At 42.4% G+C, this 19,471-nt stretch overlaps 1 protein-coding gene across 5 annotated transcripts in view; it reads right to left on the reverse strand.

Annotated features, from left to right (window-relative positions):
- Positions 1-19,471, reverse strand: part of ZMAT4 (zinc finger matrin-type 4) — a 162,692-nt gene that overhangs the window by 77,507 nt on the left and 65,714 nt on the right. For all 5 annotated transcript variants that reach the window (XM_039521795.1, XM_039521794.1, XM_039521793.1 and 2 more), the window contains one exon: positions 15,309-15,398. In XM_039521795.1, coding sequence (XP_039377729.1) covers positions 15,309-15,398 — 90 coding nt within the window. The remainder of the gene's footprint in view (positions 1-15,308; positions 15,399-19,471) is intronic.

The following is a 19,471-nucleotide window of genomic DNA, read 5'->3' on the forward strand; positions in this document are numbered from 1 at the left end:
ACAGATTTTCAGAAGAGCTCAGCATGCTGGGTTGGCTGCTTATTGAAGTGCCTAAATAGGATCAGAACTCTTTTCTGGCCCTATTTGGAGCAAGAACTTTCCAACAGCCAGGGACTCTGCCTCTTACTTTTGTTTATCCCACCTGAAATCAGTAGAAAGCCATTGTTTAAACCACACGTCTCTTCCAGCTACCCTGTGTTCCTGCGAGTATGCATGCACAGCTGTTCACAGTGAAGTCATAACAAAACAGGGTGCCCAGAATCAAACCATATGCAAATGTGTATTCTTTCACCCCATGAATCATTAGGCAATGCTGCCAATGCAGTAATATGTTAGGGGATGTGTGCCAAGTTCTCCAGACACCTCATGGGCTTAGGTCTCTCTCTTGCATTAAGTGGCATTTTCATTCCCTGTGATTATATAGACACTGAATATGAACAGATACTTTGACAAAAACTAATGGCTGCTATCTAGATCACTGAAATGTTGGGATCCAAGACAAGAACAGTTCAAACACATGGAGCGGGAGAGAGACAGATAAATAAGGCTGCTTGACAATAAAAGATCTGAACGAGGCATGAAATATACTAAAGCCACTTATTAGTGTTCCTAAAGAAAAGAACATTGCTTGCCTGTGATCTGCACGGACTATAATGCAATCTTTTCATTTATTTCAAATGAAGACTCTCTGATTAGAACTCGAAAGACTTACAGCTTTAGCCTGCTCCTGGAGGCAACTTGACCAATTGCCCCCTTGAATATGCTGTTTTCCAAATGTGTGTGTTTTCTCAGATTAGCAGTGTGTGTGCATTTATTATCTAGGCTCATTCACTCTGCAAGCTGGTCAGGTTTGGCCCCCAACCCACAGTAAAAATCCCTCTAGCAATGAGCCATCTGGAGACAGCATTGTTCACTTTTTTACCCTACTGTTCCTACAGCGGATGGTACATAGTCATCATTGACAAGAGTCTCACTTATGAGCTGCAGTGAAACAGTCTGGATTTTAGCAATTTCTGTCCTGTGGAGTGTGTTGGATGGGTTCATTAAAAAGGAGGAAGGTTTCAACCTCTGTCCTTATCTTCTTTTATTACAGAACTCCTAATATAGCAGCACCGTCAAGGTATTGACCAAGGTCCCACTGCCTGCCCTACTTTCAATCCCACTCTAACATTGCCAAAGAAAAGCCCAACAATAGCATTTTATTTGGATGCACCACCACTCTTGTATGCCAAAACAAGGGACAGCCGGTCCCCACAACTAAACTCTCTGCTTGCTTTATGCTGTGGAGCGTACTCATGATAGAACTACATGGAAGTGTTTATTATTATCCCCAATTTTTAACCGTCTAGTGTGACATTCACACTGGTGCAAAGGGCCAGAGCAAGACCATTCTAGTTCCACTTCACTCTCTGGGTTGAATGACATTTAACTGGTGTATTAGCCTTGAGCTGATCATCTGCATAGGGGTGATTTTTACTGAGATTGCTCCTTTAAACACAGAAAAAAGCCATTTGTGGCTGCAAGTGTCGCTACTCTTGGGAGGGTGAGAAGTGAGGAGAGAGGAGAGTTTTTCAAAGGCACAAGGGGCAGTTAGAAGCCAACTGAAAATCAGTGGGAGTTGCGTGCCTAATTCCCTTTTGTGACTTTGAAAATCTCTTCCTTATATACTGTCTAAGGAATACAAAGCCCGCATTTGTTAACTGCATCAAGCCACTGCATTAAATACTTTTAATGGAGGGTGAAATTAAGGAAAAGAAAAATGCAGGCTTAATATCTGGAAACATTTCTATGAGGGCTGCAGATTAGTCTTCCAAAGAAAGTGGCGGAGTCCAATTGTTTTTGATATTTAATACTATCGGGGACAATCCTGCAGGAGGATACTTTACAGCAACTGTAGCCAAATAAGATTTTTCCATCTCCAATCTAGATGATCTTGTGCTGCTCCAAGGTGCACAGTACTGGAACAGTATTAACAGAAGAAACAGTCTGATTGAAGCGTTCAATAACAGAGTTATTTTTAAGTTGTGATGTTACCACTGGGTGTAGTTCTCTTGCCTGGCAGAAATATTTACTTCTGCCAGTACACCACAATGACCCATTAATAGTATTGTTAAGGGCATGAGAGTGTGCAGGGTTTATTAATTAACCTAAATAGGGATCCATTTCTGTCCCACCCAGCATGCCCCTCCACACAACACATCTTGCTAGCCTAGCTTCTAGCTCACCTCTTGTCAAGCAAAGCGTTACCAAAATATAAATCAGCCATTTTCAAGAGCCATGCAGTTCTGTTCTATCCAGACCTACTGGCATTATGCACTGATTAAATTCAGATGATTAATTCCTCCTTGCAATATGTTTGCCATGCAGTGCTGGTGATTTTGCTAGAATATTTAAGTTTGTGCTGTAGGGAAACTTGGGATGTTGGAAACCTACTGTAAATGACTATGTTTTCATCTACAGTCAGTAAGACAGCAGCATGTGCATTTTGTCACAACCCGCTACAAAGGCAAAAAAACAGGTCAATTTTCAACACTAGAAATGTTCACCGTCCATCCAAACACTTGTGGATTAGGTCAGAGGAATGACAGCAGCAGGGAACAGCAAAGTGTTCGTGCAGCTCACACCTAGTCCATCTATCATGTTCCTTTTCATCACAAAGAGCCATTGGAAAAAGGACTGTGTCTACACTACAGACCTTACTGCAGCACAGCTATACCACTGCAGCTCTGCTGTTGTAATGTCTCCAGTGCAGCCGCTTTGTGCCAATGGGAGAGAGCTCTCCTGTCACCCCCAGTGAGTGGTGGTAGCTATATCAGAAGGAGAGCATCTCCCTCCAACATAGCGCTATCCACACCAGCGCTTTTGTCAGTGAAACTGATGTCAGTCGGGGGAGGAGGGTGTTTTTTTCACACCCCGATGGACAAAAGTTTTTTGCCAACAAAAGTGCTCGTGTAGACGTAGCCTAATTTTCATTCCTTTGCTGATTTTTTCCTTAATTAATCTAAATCAGTTGTAGCCCCTGGGGGAAATCCCACAGAAGTATATTTTCTATTCTGAGTCCTGTGGCACCTTATAGACTAACAGACGTTTTGGAGCATGAGCTTTCGTGGGTGAATACCCACTTCGTCGGCTACCCCTCTGATATTTTCTATTCTGAGTGCAACTCACACTTCTGTGAAATGGGATTCAAGATATTTTACATGTCTTCAAAGAGGAATTACTTGAAAGTCAAGTGCACAGTGAAAAATGCTCAGAATTCATTGATCATCAGTGGCTGCAATACATAAAGAACCACCACCTGAGTTCTTGTCTGACAACCTTATATACTGAGGTGTTTATGAACCTGGATCTGTGTGCATGTGTGCTTTAATTTGTTTGCAGTGTTGTTGTAGCCGTGTTGGTCTCAGCATATTAGAGACACAAGGTGGGTGAGGTAATATCTTTTATCCGACTAACTTCTGTTGGTGAAAGAGAAGCTTTTGAGCCACACAGAGCTTCAGGCCTGGAGAAAGTATAAAAGTGTCACAGCTGAGGTGAAAAAGATAGTTTAGCACAAGTAGTTAACACATATTCTGAAGGACCAAAAGTGGTCCATTAACACCTCTGCAGTCACAGGACAAAAAAAAGGGGGCTTAGTGGTTACAGATTGTTGTAATAAACCATAATTCCAGTGTCCTTATTAAGGCCATGATTTTTAGCGTCTAGCAAAGTTATGAATTTAAGTTTCCAGGCTCATCTTTTGATGGCGTTGTGCAGTTTTGCTTTGAGGATGAGGACTGAGAGACAAGATATGGAGTGAACATTTTGTGAAAAGTGTTTGCCTATGGGTGATATGGTATCCAATAAAAGATGGTACCTCACCCACCTTGCCTCTGCGCTTCAGTGACATTGTTTCATTTCAACCTGCTTTTATGAATGGTGCACAGTTTAAAAAAAACGCCTCAGACTTATGCATCTTACTTATACTGTATTTACAACGTCAGCTCTTTCTTTTTCACTGATTCTCAGATCACTCAAACTATTCCTCTTTTTTCTACTGGCCACTAAAGTTTCTGGTTGAGAGTTTCAAAGCCTACTGGGGAATTCAGTCACACAGCTCCCATTAATTTCAAATGGGAGTTTCATAGCTAAATCCCTAGTTGGCTTTGAAAGTCTCAACATCCATGCATAATGCAAACACACCTTCCCTGTTAATTCCCTCTATCCATTTTTCTTATGTTTATAATGCTAATAAGCACCAGCAGTAGGGGAAATGTTTTGGCTAAAGCATTATTAATTAAATATACAAGTCTGCAGCATTTTGTCAGTAGCATTGCCTTCCTTATTTCTTCCCTAAGGGTAAATTCCCTGCACAAAAGTGTCCAGATGCTCAGAGCCTTGCTCTAACCCTGAGGAGTAATTATTCCTTTTGTCACTTTGTCGGGAGATGGTTCTGTGTGTAAACAGATGGCCTATAGAGACCTGATCTAGGTTCCTTTCGTCACTGGTTGAGTGACATGAAGATGACAGCATTGTGTAACCAACTGGTAAAATAACATTCCTTGTATATCAAGACAACCTGGACAAATGCTATTAATAAGCCAGTCTGGGGTTTTGGCAACGTTCCAATGGACTGCCTTGCCAAAGGCTGGGTTTAGGAAGGAATGCAGGCCAGGGGAGTTTAGATGCTCTGCAAAGGTGACATCCTGCTTAGGGAAAGGCAATCTGCCCCTTCCAGGATGTACATCTCACATCAGCAAGGGTGAAACACACACATACCCACACACACACGTGCACACCCCACACCTGCTGGTCTGCTCACAGTATGGCACTGCCATTGTTCAGGAGATAGTCTTCTTCTGCGAATGAAGGCACAGCATATACCAGCACTACAGTTTGGGTAAGTCTCATGGAAACACCCATCTATAGTCTTGTCTACACAGAGAGTTGCAGTGCTTTAAACTAAGGTGTGAATTTAAACCAATTCTGCTAAACAGGAACAAACCTTTGTGTGGACACACTGATTTCAGTTGAGCTTAAGTCAACTGGGAACAAAGTTAAGCTAAACTGCAGTAAGCTATTCTTAAACCCAAATAATGTCCACACAAGGGGTGGAACCAGCTTAACTAAAATCCGTTTATTTAACTGGTACACGTTTTGTGCAAATAAGGTCTTGGTCTCTGTTGGAAGCTCTGTCATGCCAGCCTTGGTGGCAGGAAGCGTCTTCCCTCTAGGTTCTCCTTGACAACCTCGTGAGTTTCTAGGCCGCCATACTTCTTTGTAAAGTGTTTTTAAGAACATGGATTCCTGTGAGGGTACAGTTGTTGGATCCTCTCTGGAAAGCGTTGTGTTGTACTATAGCCAACCCCTACTGTTCAAAAGTCTCAAGTTAGGCCCCAAAATCTTGAAACTGGCTTAAAGATTGTAAGATTTAGAAACCTTTGGGATTCATTTGTTCTTGCTTTCTGGGTTTTGAACCTTTGGGGTACACTCAGGGTCATATTTTCTAGCTTTTCTCCACAACCACGAAGACTAGAAGCTTAGTTTACCTGAATCTGAGATTCTCATGTCACTACATTTCCAGGAGCTGGGGCTTCAAGAAAACCCTTGTATATTGTAAGATTGGTGATAAAAACATGAGAGTTTGCCGCTCTGGGCAGGGACCAATGGAGGTAGATTCTGTAGCTTCTCATTCGAAGCTGAGAGTTCAAGCCTCCAGCCCTGGCATCAACCCACCAGCGAGTGCCTTTACTTAGATTTCCCCTGGCCCTGCCTGAAACATCATCAGTGCTCAGGGCTGTCTTCCGGAGCCTCACTGAAATAAAAATGCAAAACAAAAAGCCAGCAATGCAAATGGGACTGAGCAAGTGCCCAGACTAGGACCTTAATTGTTACATGCATGTTGCAACATGGATCTTTGAGCCATCTTAAAAGAACATTTTCACCCTTTAATTTGAAAAAATCTCCAGGTGGACCCTCCCTCCAACTGTGGCTCCACCCAAGTCTTGATGGGTAAGACCAGCAAAGCTCTGACATGATGAGCAGAGTTTAACATGTGACGTCAGCTACTGACCCTGAAAATATCCCCCTTTCCAGAGAGAGCCACGCTTTGCTGTTTCACAAAATCCAAATTGGTTTTGCCAGCCCAAAGATGAAATAATCCCGCCAGAAAGGAACTCATCACAAAGCGCTTTGTCTTCAGGCGTGAGCCCTATCACCCTTACATAAATTGAGAGCAGAATATATTTTATTTCTAACCCCGGAAAGATTACTTGAGATTTCATTCTGTTACACTTTCGCCAATGACAAGACCGTTCATCTTCCTGTGAGTTTGTATTCATGCCTAGCCATGCTGCTAATTCATAGGGCTTCTTTTAATAACATTATAAACTTCAAAATGAATCTTGTACATCCAACAGAATTAACTTTAGTTATTCAGATGCCTGTTAACAAGTTGCTAAATGGCACAATCCTTACAAGAGACTATGCAGCTGCAGTCCTTTGCTGGATGTCCCTTAAGCAATGTTAGGGAAAAACAAAGAAATGTATTCAATCAATGTGAACCTCCTGTCTTCACTAAGAATAAAAGATAATATGACCCCCTGAAATATAACAATACAAAACACTGCTCCAAAAGCAATGAGAAGCATCTTAAATAGGAGTTCATTTCTGTGCATCAAGAAAGTGCTGCTGTTAAAAAGCTATTTTCCATAATGCTAAGTGTAAGGTTTGAATCGCCTTCATTTCAGCCTGTGCTTTTATCATCATCTAAGCAAAATGCAAGTACTGATTTATGGTGATTTGTATCTGCTGCTGAAAGATTTGTTGCACCTCAGAATATCTTACATCCAGCACATTACTTTGAATGAACAATGTTAGACTAAGGGCCATAGTCCACAAAATAAAATAATCCAAGTTCTGCAGCTCTGACAATGGCATAACTCTCTCCTAATTCAGGAGGGAAATAACGGATTTGCCCTTAGGCTTAAAGCTTGGATCCCTGCTTTTGGCTTCAGTCAAAGACGTAGCTACCAGGCTTCCCAAGCATCTATTTAAAACTAGCATGACAAAGCACTGGAGAATATAGTGAAAGGAACGAGTCTTTTCAATGTCTGTGTTTCTTTGTTTCATGGCTTGAAAGGGGAACAGAGATGATGGAGCTTGTCCCCAAGCTAGGAAACGTAAAGCCGGGAAATCACCCTTTTCAAATTGGTGTCCAGCTTTTGACTCATTCACAGGCTTCTCTCGCTTCATTCCAGGCTGCCAGTTTTTTCCACTTTCAGTCCCCGCCCTGTCTCCAGGATCAAGTCTCCCAACTGAAACAGCTCAGAACCTTCTCCAAGTTTATTGTACCACCTGCTCGAAGGGCCAACACACAATGCAGGGAGACTGAACTCTGCACTTGCCGATCCTAGAATATCTGTGTGTGAGAGCCTTGGACCCATGACTTTGCTATAGCTGAACGACTATGTCCAACTTCCAAGCCACAGGTCAGAACAGTCACCATATTCTCTAGGACATATTCAAACTTTAACAACTGTGAACTCCTTTCACTAAAATGTCAAGTCTTGCAAACCCCCTCCTAAAAATGAGTATTTCCAGGGATTTTCTCCTTTACCTGAGTATAAATTATGAAAGCAGTGATCTTGGAAACATAAAATTTGTTTTTATGACATGCTTATTACACACTATTATTAATTATTATTTATCATTACAGTATTTTATTACATTATGAAAACGGCAACACTCTTCCAAGATTTCACTTTCGTAGCTTGTACCACTTTGAATAAGCCTGTAAGACAAGTCTCCTATGTTTCATCAAGGAGCATCAGATGTGAAACAGCATGAAGGTATTTAAGAAGCCAACTCAAAGAGTTCCTCCTACACAAGCATTCAGGTCTTGAGCACTCCAGACAAACAATGCACATTACAACAAAGCTTAAACTTGTTCTTCATAATAATTTTAAAAACAATACTAGCTGCCTGTTTAATTTTAAAAATAGCAAAAATATCCATCCCCCTTTCCATTTCTTATAAGGAGTCCCTAGCGAGAGCTCTGTCCGCCATTAGGGAATTTTTTTCCCCGAGAACCCCCTATAAAATTTTGTGAAACTCCAGGAGTTTGGGAACCACTGCTCTAGGAGAAAGGGAATGCACAGTGGCAAGAATCTCACACAGAGGATCTGCCCCTTGTGACAAAGGGCCAGTTACCAAATGAGAGTAAACTCAGATGTAGTTAGCACTACTGTAACAATGGATCTGTAGCAGGGCAGCCTCACCTTGAGTGGACCCCTGTGGCAGTCCATGGTACCACCAGTATGCCTGCCTCAGTTTCCCCTTCATTCACTCATATAAAGGAACACAGTCTGTGTCCATTTGAAACCCCACCCTTAGACATAATTTATTCAGGTACACAAGAAATAATCTGCAGAACCCTCATGATAAAACCAGTCTTCCCCAAACCCTAAAGGACAACCGACTCGCCACAGTTATCCCTACCACTGTCAGGGACATCATTTCCAGATCACCCTCCCAAGAATCTGTCTCCAGCCTGGTGCCACTCTTGGACCTGTTCCTGGGCCTCACTATCTAGGCCATCCATGTGAGCATTCCCAGATCCACTTCTTTCCCATCGTTCCTCTTCTCCCTTGGCCCCAGGTCAGGTCCCCTGAACGAGGGCTCCCTGCACTGATCCACCCCACAGGCCTCCTCACCAGAAAGTCCTACTCCTGCTCAGGGAACCTCCCTCCAGGACCAACCCCTTCTCCTTGGGCTCCATTTCGCACAGCCCTCTACTCAGGCCTGCTGCAAAGGGCCTTCCCACAGCGTTCTACGCACCCAGGCATCACTGGTTGTGAATCCAACCCCTGCTCCTGGGAGCCACCCTCCAGCATCAACCCTCTTGTTTTGGGCTCAGCTTCCCTTAACTAGGCTGGCTCTTCTCCATGTCCCCAGGAGCCTCTGCATGAGCTCTCCTATGACTCAGTGGGTTTCCCCAGCCGGGGCCAGTCCTCACCAACAACAGTCTTCACCTTTTGTTCTCCCCAGCAGCTCTCTGGTCCAGCTCTCCTGTGCTGCTCCTGCCTCTCTCCTCTCCTGGTCAGGCAGCCCCCGCCCTTCTCTGTCTCCAGCTGCTCTCCCCTGATGTTTTCCTGTCTCTGATTCTCTCCTCTCCTCCTCAGGCAGCTCTCCCCTGACATTATCTGTCTCCTTTTCACACAGTCCAGGTACCTTCTCTTAAACCCAGCTGGGTGCCTTCTCTTAAACCCTCTTATCCCATGACAACTTAATTTATGCAAGAGCCTTTGGTGAGGGACCTTGTCAAAGGCTTTCTGGAAATCTAAGTACACTGGATCCCCCTTGTCCACATGTTTGTTGACCCCTTCAGAGACCCTAATAGATAAGTAAGACATGATTTCCCTTTACAGAAACCATGTTGACTTTTGCCCAACAATTTATGTTCGTCTATGTATCTGACAATTTTATTCTTTACTATTGTTTCAACTAATTTGCCTGGTACTGACGTTAGACTTACCGGTCTGTAATTGCCAGGATCACCTCTAGAGCCCTTTTTAAATATTGGCATTACCTTAGCTATCTTCCAGTCGTCGGGTACAGAAGCCGATTTAAAGGACAGATTACAAACCATAGTTAATAGTTCCGCAACTTCACATTTGAATTCTTTCAGAACTCTTGGGTGAATGTCATCTGGTCCTGGTGACTTGTTACTGTTAAGTTTATCAATTAATTCCAAAACCTCCTCTAATGACACTTCAATCTGTGACAATTCTTCAGACTTGTTACCTATAAAGGATGGCTCAGGTTTGGGAATCTCCCTAACATCCTCAGCTGTGAAGACTGCAGCAAAGAATTCATTTAGTTTCTCCGCAATGACTTTATCATCTTTAAGTGCTCCTTTTGTATCTCCATCGTCCAGGGCCCCACCAGTTGTTTAGAAGGCTTCCTACTTCTGATGTACTTAAAAAAAAATTATTACCTTTTGAATTTTTGGCTAGCTGTTCTTGAAACTCCTTTTTGGTGTTTCTTATTACATTTTTACACTTAATTTGGCAGTGTTTATGCTCCTTTCTATTTACCTCACTAGGATTTGACTTCCACTTTTTAAAAGATGCCTTTTTATCTCTCACTGCTTCTTTTACATGGTTGTTAAGCCACGGTGGCTATTTTTTAGTTCTTTTACTGTGTATTTTAATTTGGGATATACATTTAAGTTGGGCCTCTATTATGGTGTCTTTGAAAAGCGTCCATGCATCTTGCAGGGATTTCACTCTAGTCACTGTACCTTTTATTTTCTGTTTAACTAATCACCTCATTTTTGCATAGTTCCCCTTTCTGAAATTAAATGCCACGGCGTTGGGCTGTTGAGGTGTTCTTCCCACCACAGGAATGTTAAATGTCATTATATTATGGTCACTATTTCCAAGCAGTCCTGTTACAGTTACTTCTTGGACCAGATCCTGCACCCCACTCAGGACTAAATCAAGAATTGCCTCTCCCCTTGTGGGTTCCTGTACTAGCTGCTCCAAGAAGCAATCATTTAAAGTATCGAGAAATTCTGTCTCTGCATTTCGTCCTCAGGTGACATGTACCCAGCCAATATGGGGATAATTGAAATCCCCCACTATTATTGAGTTCTTTATTTTGATAGCCTCTCTAATCTCCCTTAGCATTTCATAGTCACTATCACTGTCCTGGTCAGGTGGTCGATAATAGATCCCTCATGTCACAGAGAAACGTGGTGTCAAATGCAGCATCCATTATCAAAACAGGACACTGGAGCATCTTCTGAGGCTGTGTCCAAAGCAGCTTTATTTATAAGCTGATATTGTTCAGGCTAAAATAGAAAGGGCTGCTATAGGCAGTCTGGGTAGTTTTTGGTGGGCTGAGAAAGTATAAAACCCAGAGTGATGAGGAAGGGGGCCTTGGTCGCTGCCTTTAATTGGGTTCTCTCCCCGCCCCGTAAGTTGTGAGTCTCATGGGTGTAAAGCCTGTTGACTCCCAGGTCAATATTCTTGGGTTTAATAATGTTCCCAGTCCTGGGTTAGTCTTTGTCTGCTCATCTGATGCCATCCAGGCTGGCTCCCACCACCAGGAGAGAGACAGAAACTTCCTCTGACAACTGGACCTGGGTTCCAACCCAGCCTTCCAACCTGACTTCTGAACTCTTCCTGCACCTACCGACTGTTAAAATAGAAGCTTATTTTCCCCTCTATGTTTTATTAAGTCATTTTCCCACAGAGATATCAGTAGTTTTGTAAGTCAGCTGAGAATGGTTGGTTGCCACCCAAGTAATATTTTCAACATCATTTAAGAAAAGAATTCTAGAAGGAAAGCTGGTTTTGTAACACGCAATCCCACCCCATCCCCCATCATGTGTAAGTAGAGAGAAAGAGAGAGGCAGAAAGGGAGAAAGAGACTGACTTTGGTTTTTTTGTTTTTTCCAAGAATGCCTAAGTAACATAGGGACACAAGTCCAACTGAAAGTCAATACATCTTATTATTATTATCTATATTATTGTAGTGTCTAGGAGTCCCAGTCATGGCCCAAGATCCCATAGTGCTAGGCACTGTACAAAGACAGAACAAAAAGGCAGTGCCTAAGTATAAACTTCATGTTAATATCTCACTTAAGACATGCATCCGACCAAGTGGGTATTCACCCACGAAAGCTCATGCTCCAAAACGTCTGTTAGTCTATAAGGTGCCACAGGATTCTTTGCTGCTTTTACAGATCCAGACTAACACGGCTACCCCTCTGATACTTAAGTACTTTTGAAAACCCCATCCAGAAAGTTTACATCACGTGTGTGATTATTAAGGAGTCCATCCATGAGAAAGAACCCTGGACCACTTAGCAATAACCACGAGATGCATCTAATCATCACAGCCAGGACACCACCCAGGCACTAGTTCATTTGGGCATTTTATCATTTAACAACACAGGGGTGTATATACAAGAGTATGATAGGATCATGCCCTTAGCCATATCCACCGAAGGCACAATTGCAGGCTGCAGACATGCAGACCTTGCAGTAGTCTGACTTAGGTTTCAGGAACTTTCTTGCCTCCAGTTATGGAGGTAGCAGCCCCACAGCTCAGAACTGCAGTAGACTAAACTCAGAAATGACAACCCTGATGAGGGGGAGCCGCATGCATGACGACTTTGTGCCATGTGACGAACTAACAAGAGGATTCCGCTCAGACAGGAATGGAGGGGGATGCACACAGGGACCTTGCTTTAGAAACGCTGTAGAAGTAGAGTGTGGTAACACAGGATGGCAACATCTCTGCACTTCTTTGCTCTATTGTGGCAAAAGAAGAAATTGTAGTCACCCAACACCAATTCCTTTACGCCAAGCAGTTTATAGCTAGTTGGAAATTTCAGTTAAAAGCACTGCTCGGGTACAAGATATGCACATTATTAGAAGTATTTAGGCTTTAAAACCGAGCATTTTTCTTTAATTTGTGTATAATTATTCCACATGTGAATTAAAGCATCTATTAAAGCTTTCACCGGGAACGAAAAAAAATATTTATAGTACAAAAATGATGTACTGATAACTTATCTGCTGATTCAGAATATGAGCTTCAAAACAAAGAAGCCTATATCCTTTATACTTCTTTCACAGATACCAACAGTATTAGCTCCTTTGTTTAACTGTCTGTAGCATTCCTTACAAGGCATATAGTACTCTTTGCAATATATGTTTTGATATCATTTCTTATGCTCCCTCAGGCAATTCATGCTTTAATAGCATCTCTCCTCCCCTTCAATAAGTGTGGTCGCCGACTAGGGCTGCTATACTTCTTAACAGTACCTAATAGTACAAACGGGACCAGGAAGAAAGTACGAATGGATTTCTCCCCATCCCAACCTCTGCCCCAAAGCGTACAAAAAGATTCCATAGTCTCTATCAGTCTTAAACAGGCCCCATTCCCTATTTACAGGTGATAGGGAAATCCTGATGAAAACTAAATTTGCCAAGTCAAGTCATGATTGACTTCAAATTTCAGAGCCTGTGACCTTCTCAAATTGTGACCTGGTCCCAGCCTGCGACCTTCTCAAATTACTTTCGTCTGAAATGTTAAGCACACATTTAAAAGAAAAGGTCAACAACCAGTCAGTATGCCAAAGGCATCAGGTTTGTTTTACAAAAAAATTAAAATAACAAAAGGCTGCCTAATAATTGGGTTGTGTAAATTCAGTGCTTTTTAGGATGAAGGCTTAATGGCCGCTTAAGGAATGGAGCATATTTTCATAAGCATGAGATAATGGCAAATATTATCCTCCTTGTTATTTAAAGGTCAGCTGGAAAACGATGTTGATCATGTACAGTTGGAAAGGCCTGTGTCATCAGAAATGTACAGCTGAAACAGGCATTGCTTCCTTGAAACCTTTGGAAGACAAGCATTTACTTTCATAGTTAAAAGTTTACAAGTGGTAGGATACACTCTAGAGTCACATAAATATACCATTTTCTCTGCAAGGAGGCCAAGGTAACCTTTTTGGTAACATATGTTTTTACAGAGAAACATAACTGGGCTGCAGTAACATCATATTCAAGTAACTGCATTTTTAATATTCATTAAAGTCACTATGCCGTGGCTTCAATAACACTACCATCAAGCTGAAATGAGCAGTATGATGTTATTATGCTGCCTTCAAGAAACGGTCTAAATATCTCAACTCTGTTGGCTACACATGAATACAAAGGACTGGATAATATCTGAGCAGGGACAAGCAAAGCATATTCCTCCTTGGAAGGCCAGGGAGAGGACAATCATAACAGACTGAAACAGGCTCTGTTGTGCTGGAACAACACTCTGAGCTTGGGAGAGCCAAAGGATATAGAAAGGAAGCAAAATTGTCACATGGCGATCACCTAATGGACAGATGGGGGATATGATGTATTACATAGCCACAGAGCATATACACTCGCTGGGTGTGCAGGTGAAGGGCAGGCACAGAGCTGTCAGAGCAAACTCAGGCTGGTTTCTTATTAGCAGGAGAAAACAGGAAGTCAAATGGGCTCCAGAAGCAAAAAGGGTGAGTGTCTGGATGCTGAGCAATGTGCAAGGAAGGGTTGGATGGAATTAGAAAGCAGGTTGGAGGCACCAAGGGATGAAGTGAGAGACCCCAGGAAGGAGCTTTGAACAAGACCCAGATCTGAAGAGCGGATTGTTTCACAGTAAGAAATATTTTTAGTGTGATGACCATGGCTTTTGCTGCCCAGCTCCCATGAATATTAAATCTCCCACACTGAACTGTTCGTGCCAAGTGATCTAAACCAGGAAGAGAGAGATATCAATGAGGGCAATACAAAATGGACCTAAGTGAAAGGATCTTGAGATGGGCAAAGAGAGCAGCTGTCACAGCCAAGTACACAGAGAATTGCCAAGAAATTGAAGTTGATACATTCAAAGGCCATAAGGAAGAGTGGAATCAGGGTTACAGGACACACTAGAATGGAAATTGCTCACTGACGTGTATTTCTTCCTTCCTCATTTTCCTTTGACTAGTTACTCTCCCCCCATGAATCGCTCTCTAGCTGCCTCTCTAACAAAGTGCTTCCCTCTGCTGTCACTGGTTCTCTCCCTGATGTTTTCTACCATGGGGTAAGAAAGTTGTGCACAAATATCATCTGAATGTATGGAACTTGAAATGACTTCAATCCAGACTTCCAGTGGAACAGTTACAGAACTTTAACCACCACAATTAAAGAGCAGTTTTTACTACCCCAAATTGAAAGGGAACTTGACTGAAAGTGCAATCATCCACGTAGTCATTAGCCTTTCAGTCGTTTCCACTGCAGTTCACCAGCCAACAGACTAAATGTTCCCTTCGTTGACTCTTTGATCTCACTCCTGTCCCTGTTATCTCATTAGTTGTCCCCCATAATCATTTAGTTCCCAGGTCCTGTGGATCCTCCCCTTAGGCTCGGGGGAGGTCTTTTAGCAGCGGGCGGGTCCTGGATTCCAATAGGAACAAACTAAATGTCTTTCAGACAGTTTGGTCTGGCTCTGAATGGACTGAATGCATACTAGATTTGTGTCACGAGACTACCTTTTTTTCTGTCTTTTCTACAACAAAGACAAGTAAAAACTAAAAATTCAATTACTGCTACTGACGCATGTCATATTTTCTGTATCATTTATGGAAAACTGTTTTCAGTAACTTAGCATTTCAGCTACCCCAACTGGTACCTCTGGGTATGTGATTATCTGATGCTGTCACAGGTGGTACATGCCTTTGCACAGGGTCACAGATTCACAAAGCAGCGCAGAATAGGGCTCTGAAACATACTCACGTTTTCTGATCGGAGCTTCTTGGCCGGGCAGCCTCCATCTATGGGATGTAGCATGTAGTAAAGTCTCACTTTGCTCGCATGTTTCCGACTCTGTGAAGGAAGAGCAAAAACTGGTGAGGCAACAAGCAAAACATTCTTACTGGACAGCAGAGAAAACCAAAACTTGAATGAGATTTATCAGCCCCCTTGATAAATATCAATCCTGGAATGCGAGAGGGGGAAACCCTTAGTGAGTAACTCCTACATGCAGAGAACATTTCACAGAGCTTTCACCATGACTGCGGAACAGAGTGTAATCCTGGAGATATTGTAAAGCCATCAGATATAGAGATAAATGGTACAACTTCATCTTGAATGCTGCCTTCAGTCCTGGTTGCCCAGCTCCATGAAGATCGAGCAGAAACGGAAAAGGTTCAGAGAATGGCAACACAAATTATTAGAGGCAAAGAAAGATTTCCATCCCAGGAAAGATTTAATAACAAAGGATTCAACATTTATATGAACAACTGGAACTTCCACAATTGCTGTACTTAAGATAGGATAAAAATGTATAAGGGATATAAAACCTAATGCTTCAGGAAATAAGTAAATCAATAACTGCATAGGGTTAGGGCAAAACTTCCCCTATGGGCAAATTATCAGATAATTGTGCATTATAGAGCTTTTATGCCTTCCTCTGAAGCATCCGGTGGTGTCCACTGCCAGAAACAGCATACTGGACTAGATGGACCTTGGTCTGAGCTAGCAGAGAAATCCTGATTCTCCTCCTCTCCTTTTTTTTAGTGGTAGTCTCAGATAAACCTTGCCCAATACTCTGAAAATCTGGGAGGTTGATTGTTCCTGGAACTAAGCTCCACTGGCAGGAAAAAGGCCCAAGTTAATTCCATAGTTATTAAAAAAACAACCCTCCCACCCCCCGCTCCCAAGTGCTAATGCTCTGTTTTGTTTGATAACAGCCATCAACCTATTAGGAAGTGGGAATAAAAGATCTGTGGACTTAAAGAAGAGAGACGCCCATCGCCCACAGGCCCAAGTTCCATGTGGGGCACTAATTGCTCCACAATAAAATACACTTCCAAGGAATGAACTCTTCCCAGGTTAGCAACTTGGGGGCTGTTTTCCCTCCCCCAAGAATATTTAGGACAGTTGCTTTGCTTGCTCAGTAACTTTCCCAAAGAGTCGAGCCAGGAATCAATCAATATGTGCATAAACACAGCAGCAACCACCGCCTAAGAGCCCGACGTGCCGCCCCTTCCCCTTGGCCGCCCCAAGCTCCTGCTTGCTGCACTGGTGCCTGGAGCTGGCCCCAGCACTACCTGTGCTTCATGCTCTCAGGCAGGAAACAGAATGAGAAATCAGGACGAGTGCTGAAGGGTGAAGGACCTGCTTGGTCCTCAGGTCAGTCAAATGCAAGTGAACAATACAGTACACGTGCCAGTGGCACCAGGAAACCAGCATGCTGACCAGCTAAGACACAGACCGGAGGTGACAGGGTGCCTAAATACTATGATAATAGGCCCATGGCAAAGATCAGATGGTTAGAGAGAGAGAGAGAGATAATAGCGATTAGTCACTGTGACAGGTTTCAGAGTAGCAGCCGTGTTAGTCTGTAACAGCAAAAAGAACGAGGAGTCCTTGTGGCACCTTAGAGACTAACAAATTTATTTGAGCATAAGCTTTTGTGGGCTAAAACCCACTTCATCAGATGCATGGAGTGGAAAATACAGTAGGAAGATATATATATACACAAAGAACATGAAAAAATGGGTGTTGTCATACCAACTATAACGAGAGTAATCCATTAAGGTGGGCTATTATCAGCAGGAGAAAAAAATCTTTTGTAGTGATAATCAGGATGGCCCATTTCCAACAGTTGACAAGAAGGTATGAGTAACAATAGGGGAAAAATTAGCATGGGGAAATAGTTTTTACTTTGTGTAATGACCCATCCACTCTCATTCTTTATTCAAGCCTAATTTAATGGTGTCCAGTTTGCAAATTAATTCCAGTTCTGCAGTTTCTCGTTGGAGTCTGTTTTTCAAGTTTTTTTGCGACTTTAGGTCTGTAATCGAGTGACCAGGGAGGTTGAAGTGTTCTCCGACTGGTTTTTGAATGTTATAATTCTTGACGTCTGATTTATTCTTTTGTGTAGAGACTGTCCGGTTTGGCCAATGTACATGGCAGAGGGGCATTGCTGGCACATGTCACATTGGTAGATGTGCAGGTGAACAAGCCCCTGATGGTGTGGCTGATGTGATTAGGTCCTATGGTGTCCCTTGAATAGATATGTGGACAGAGTTGGCAATTGGCTTTGTTGCAAGGACAGGTTCTGGGTTGGCGTTTTTGTTGTGTGGTGTGTGGTTGCTGGTGAGTATTTGCTTCAGGTTGGGGGGCTGTCTGTAAGCGACAGTATCTCTACCAACTGTCTTAGGTTAGCTCAGGAAGAGAGAGAGTAGCATCAGCATTGTGTTATATATACAAAATAATTAAATAACATCCTCTGATGGCAAGTATTTAGCAATATAAATATTCCAGTTTTTAGTGGCTGAAAATAAACAACACTGAGAGCAGTTAAACTCCAGACCTGGTTATTTCAGTTTCAGTTACAAGAAAAGTGCCATTGAGGCAAAAAGAAAACTGGAAATAACAATTACTTGAAATTGCATTGAGGGTCAGTTTCATGCTATTTCTTGCATTAACAATTCTGCATTTTAAGCAAAGTCATTACTGTGATTCAAACTGCATTTGGTTCATGCTTCTAGGAGTGGCCAGTACCAACCTCCCTCTTGGTTAATTAAGCCCCTTGCCCCTTAGTGCTCGCAATTCTGCTAGAGACAAGGCTCCTTCCCACATTTATTTTTATGTCTGACAGAACCCCAAGGCCTTCAAAGAGAGAGACTCTACAGCAGGGATGCAGAAGAGCTGTCTAATTTGTGACAGAGAACACACTTTATGTAATGCTTTAATAAATCTCCTACATTATCAAGTTCTTCCGGCAAAGTCATACATCAAATATGCGTCTCCTTGAAATCCTGTGTTAACCCAGAGCAAGGAACGTCGGTCCACCCCAGCAGGATCTGCTGAGCAGGCACCCAGCATTCCCAAATTATTCATGCTGCAGCAAAGTTTTCAAAGGGCTTGTTTTTGTGCAGAAGAGACAGAAACGTTTGGAGGTGCCTAGGTGGGATAATTCTTTTTCCAACCTCATAGGAGGGAGCTAGTAAATGCTAGTTCCACACTGTGTTCTGGACAGCTGAAAAGGGAAAATTAAATGTACTCCTCATATTAGTAAAAACCCTGTGATTTTTAATATATAAAGAAGGATTAAAGCTTCCACAGCAAGAACCCTAAATTGCTGCAGTCAAGTTTTTAGGGCATCGCTTAATCAGAATCAGAGTCCTTGTCTTCCTGTAGATCTAAGGGGAGAAATCTGCAGCTAACAGACACGCAGACAAAATCCAGACATGCACAGCAGCTATTATTATGCAAACAAGTTTGCTCTGAATCTCCATTTTTGAGTGCCCTGCAGAACAACCGCACCACTATATTATAATTTCAGATCACAGATTTGCAATTTTAAAAAAATAAATTACCATTAAAGAGTGGTGGAACAGTTTTTCCATGGTGTGAACGTGGAGCTAAATTTGTATGCGTAAATGTGACTGTGCATTTTAAGCAGGATCATGCAATAAATCAAAACAAACAAATAAAAAGATGGAACAAATCAGTGCAGATAAATAGTGTCACATATCTTTCCCCACCTCCTCTTCTTATAAGGCTTCAGAAAATGGATTTTCCCTGACAGATCTCAAATCTGTCTAAAACCAGTGTGGTTAGAGCGAAATAGAGGAAAATCCAAATGCCTGTACTATCAAAGATTAAAAATCAAGACACATGATTAAGCAATTTAAAAATGACAGAGTTAATCCATTTGAATTTTAAAGGATTGAGCTGAGCAAGTCAGTCCCATATGTCACTGGTCCCACCGAGTTTTTTCCTTGAACTTGTAGCAATAGCATATGAACTTTTCTTTGTGTTTCACTCACTAGAGATCTGCATAACTGGAAACCTGGGGCCTGCTCCAGCGCTCAGTAAAGTCAGTGCAAAGGCTCTCAATGATTTCAGTGGGCTTTGGATTGGGCCCGAACTGGGCAGGAAGTACA

Source organism: Mauremys reevesii, linkage group 2 (assembly GCF_016161935.1).
Source record: "Mauremys reevesii isolate NIE-2019 linkage group 2, ASM1616193v1, whole genome shotgun sequence".
NCBI classification, from domain to species: Eukaryota; Metazoa; Chordata; order Testudines; family Geoemydidae; genus Mauremys; species Mauremys reevesii.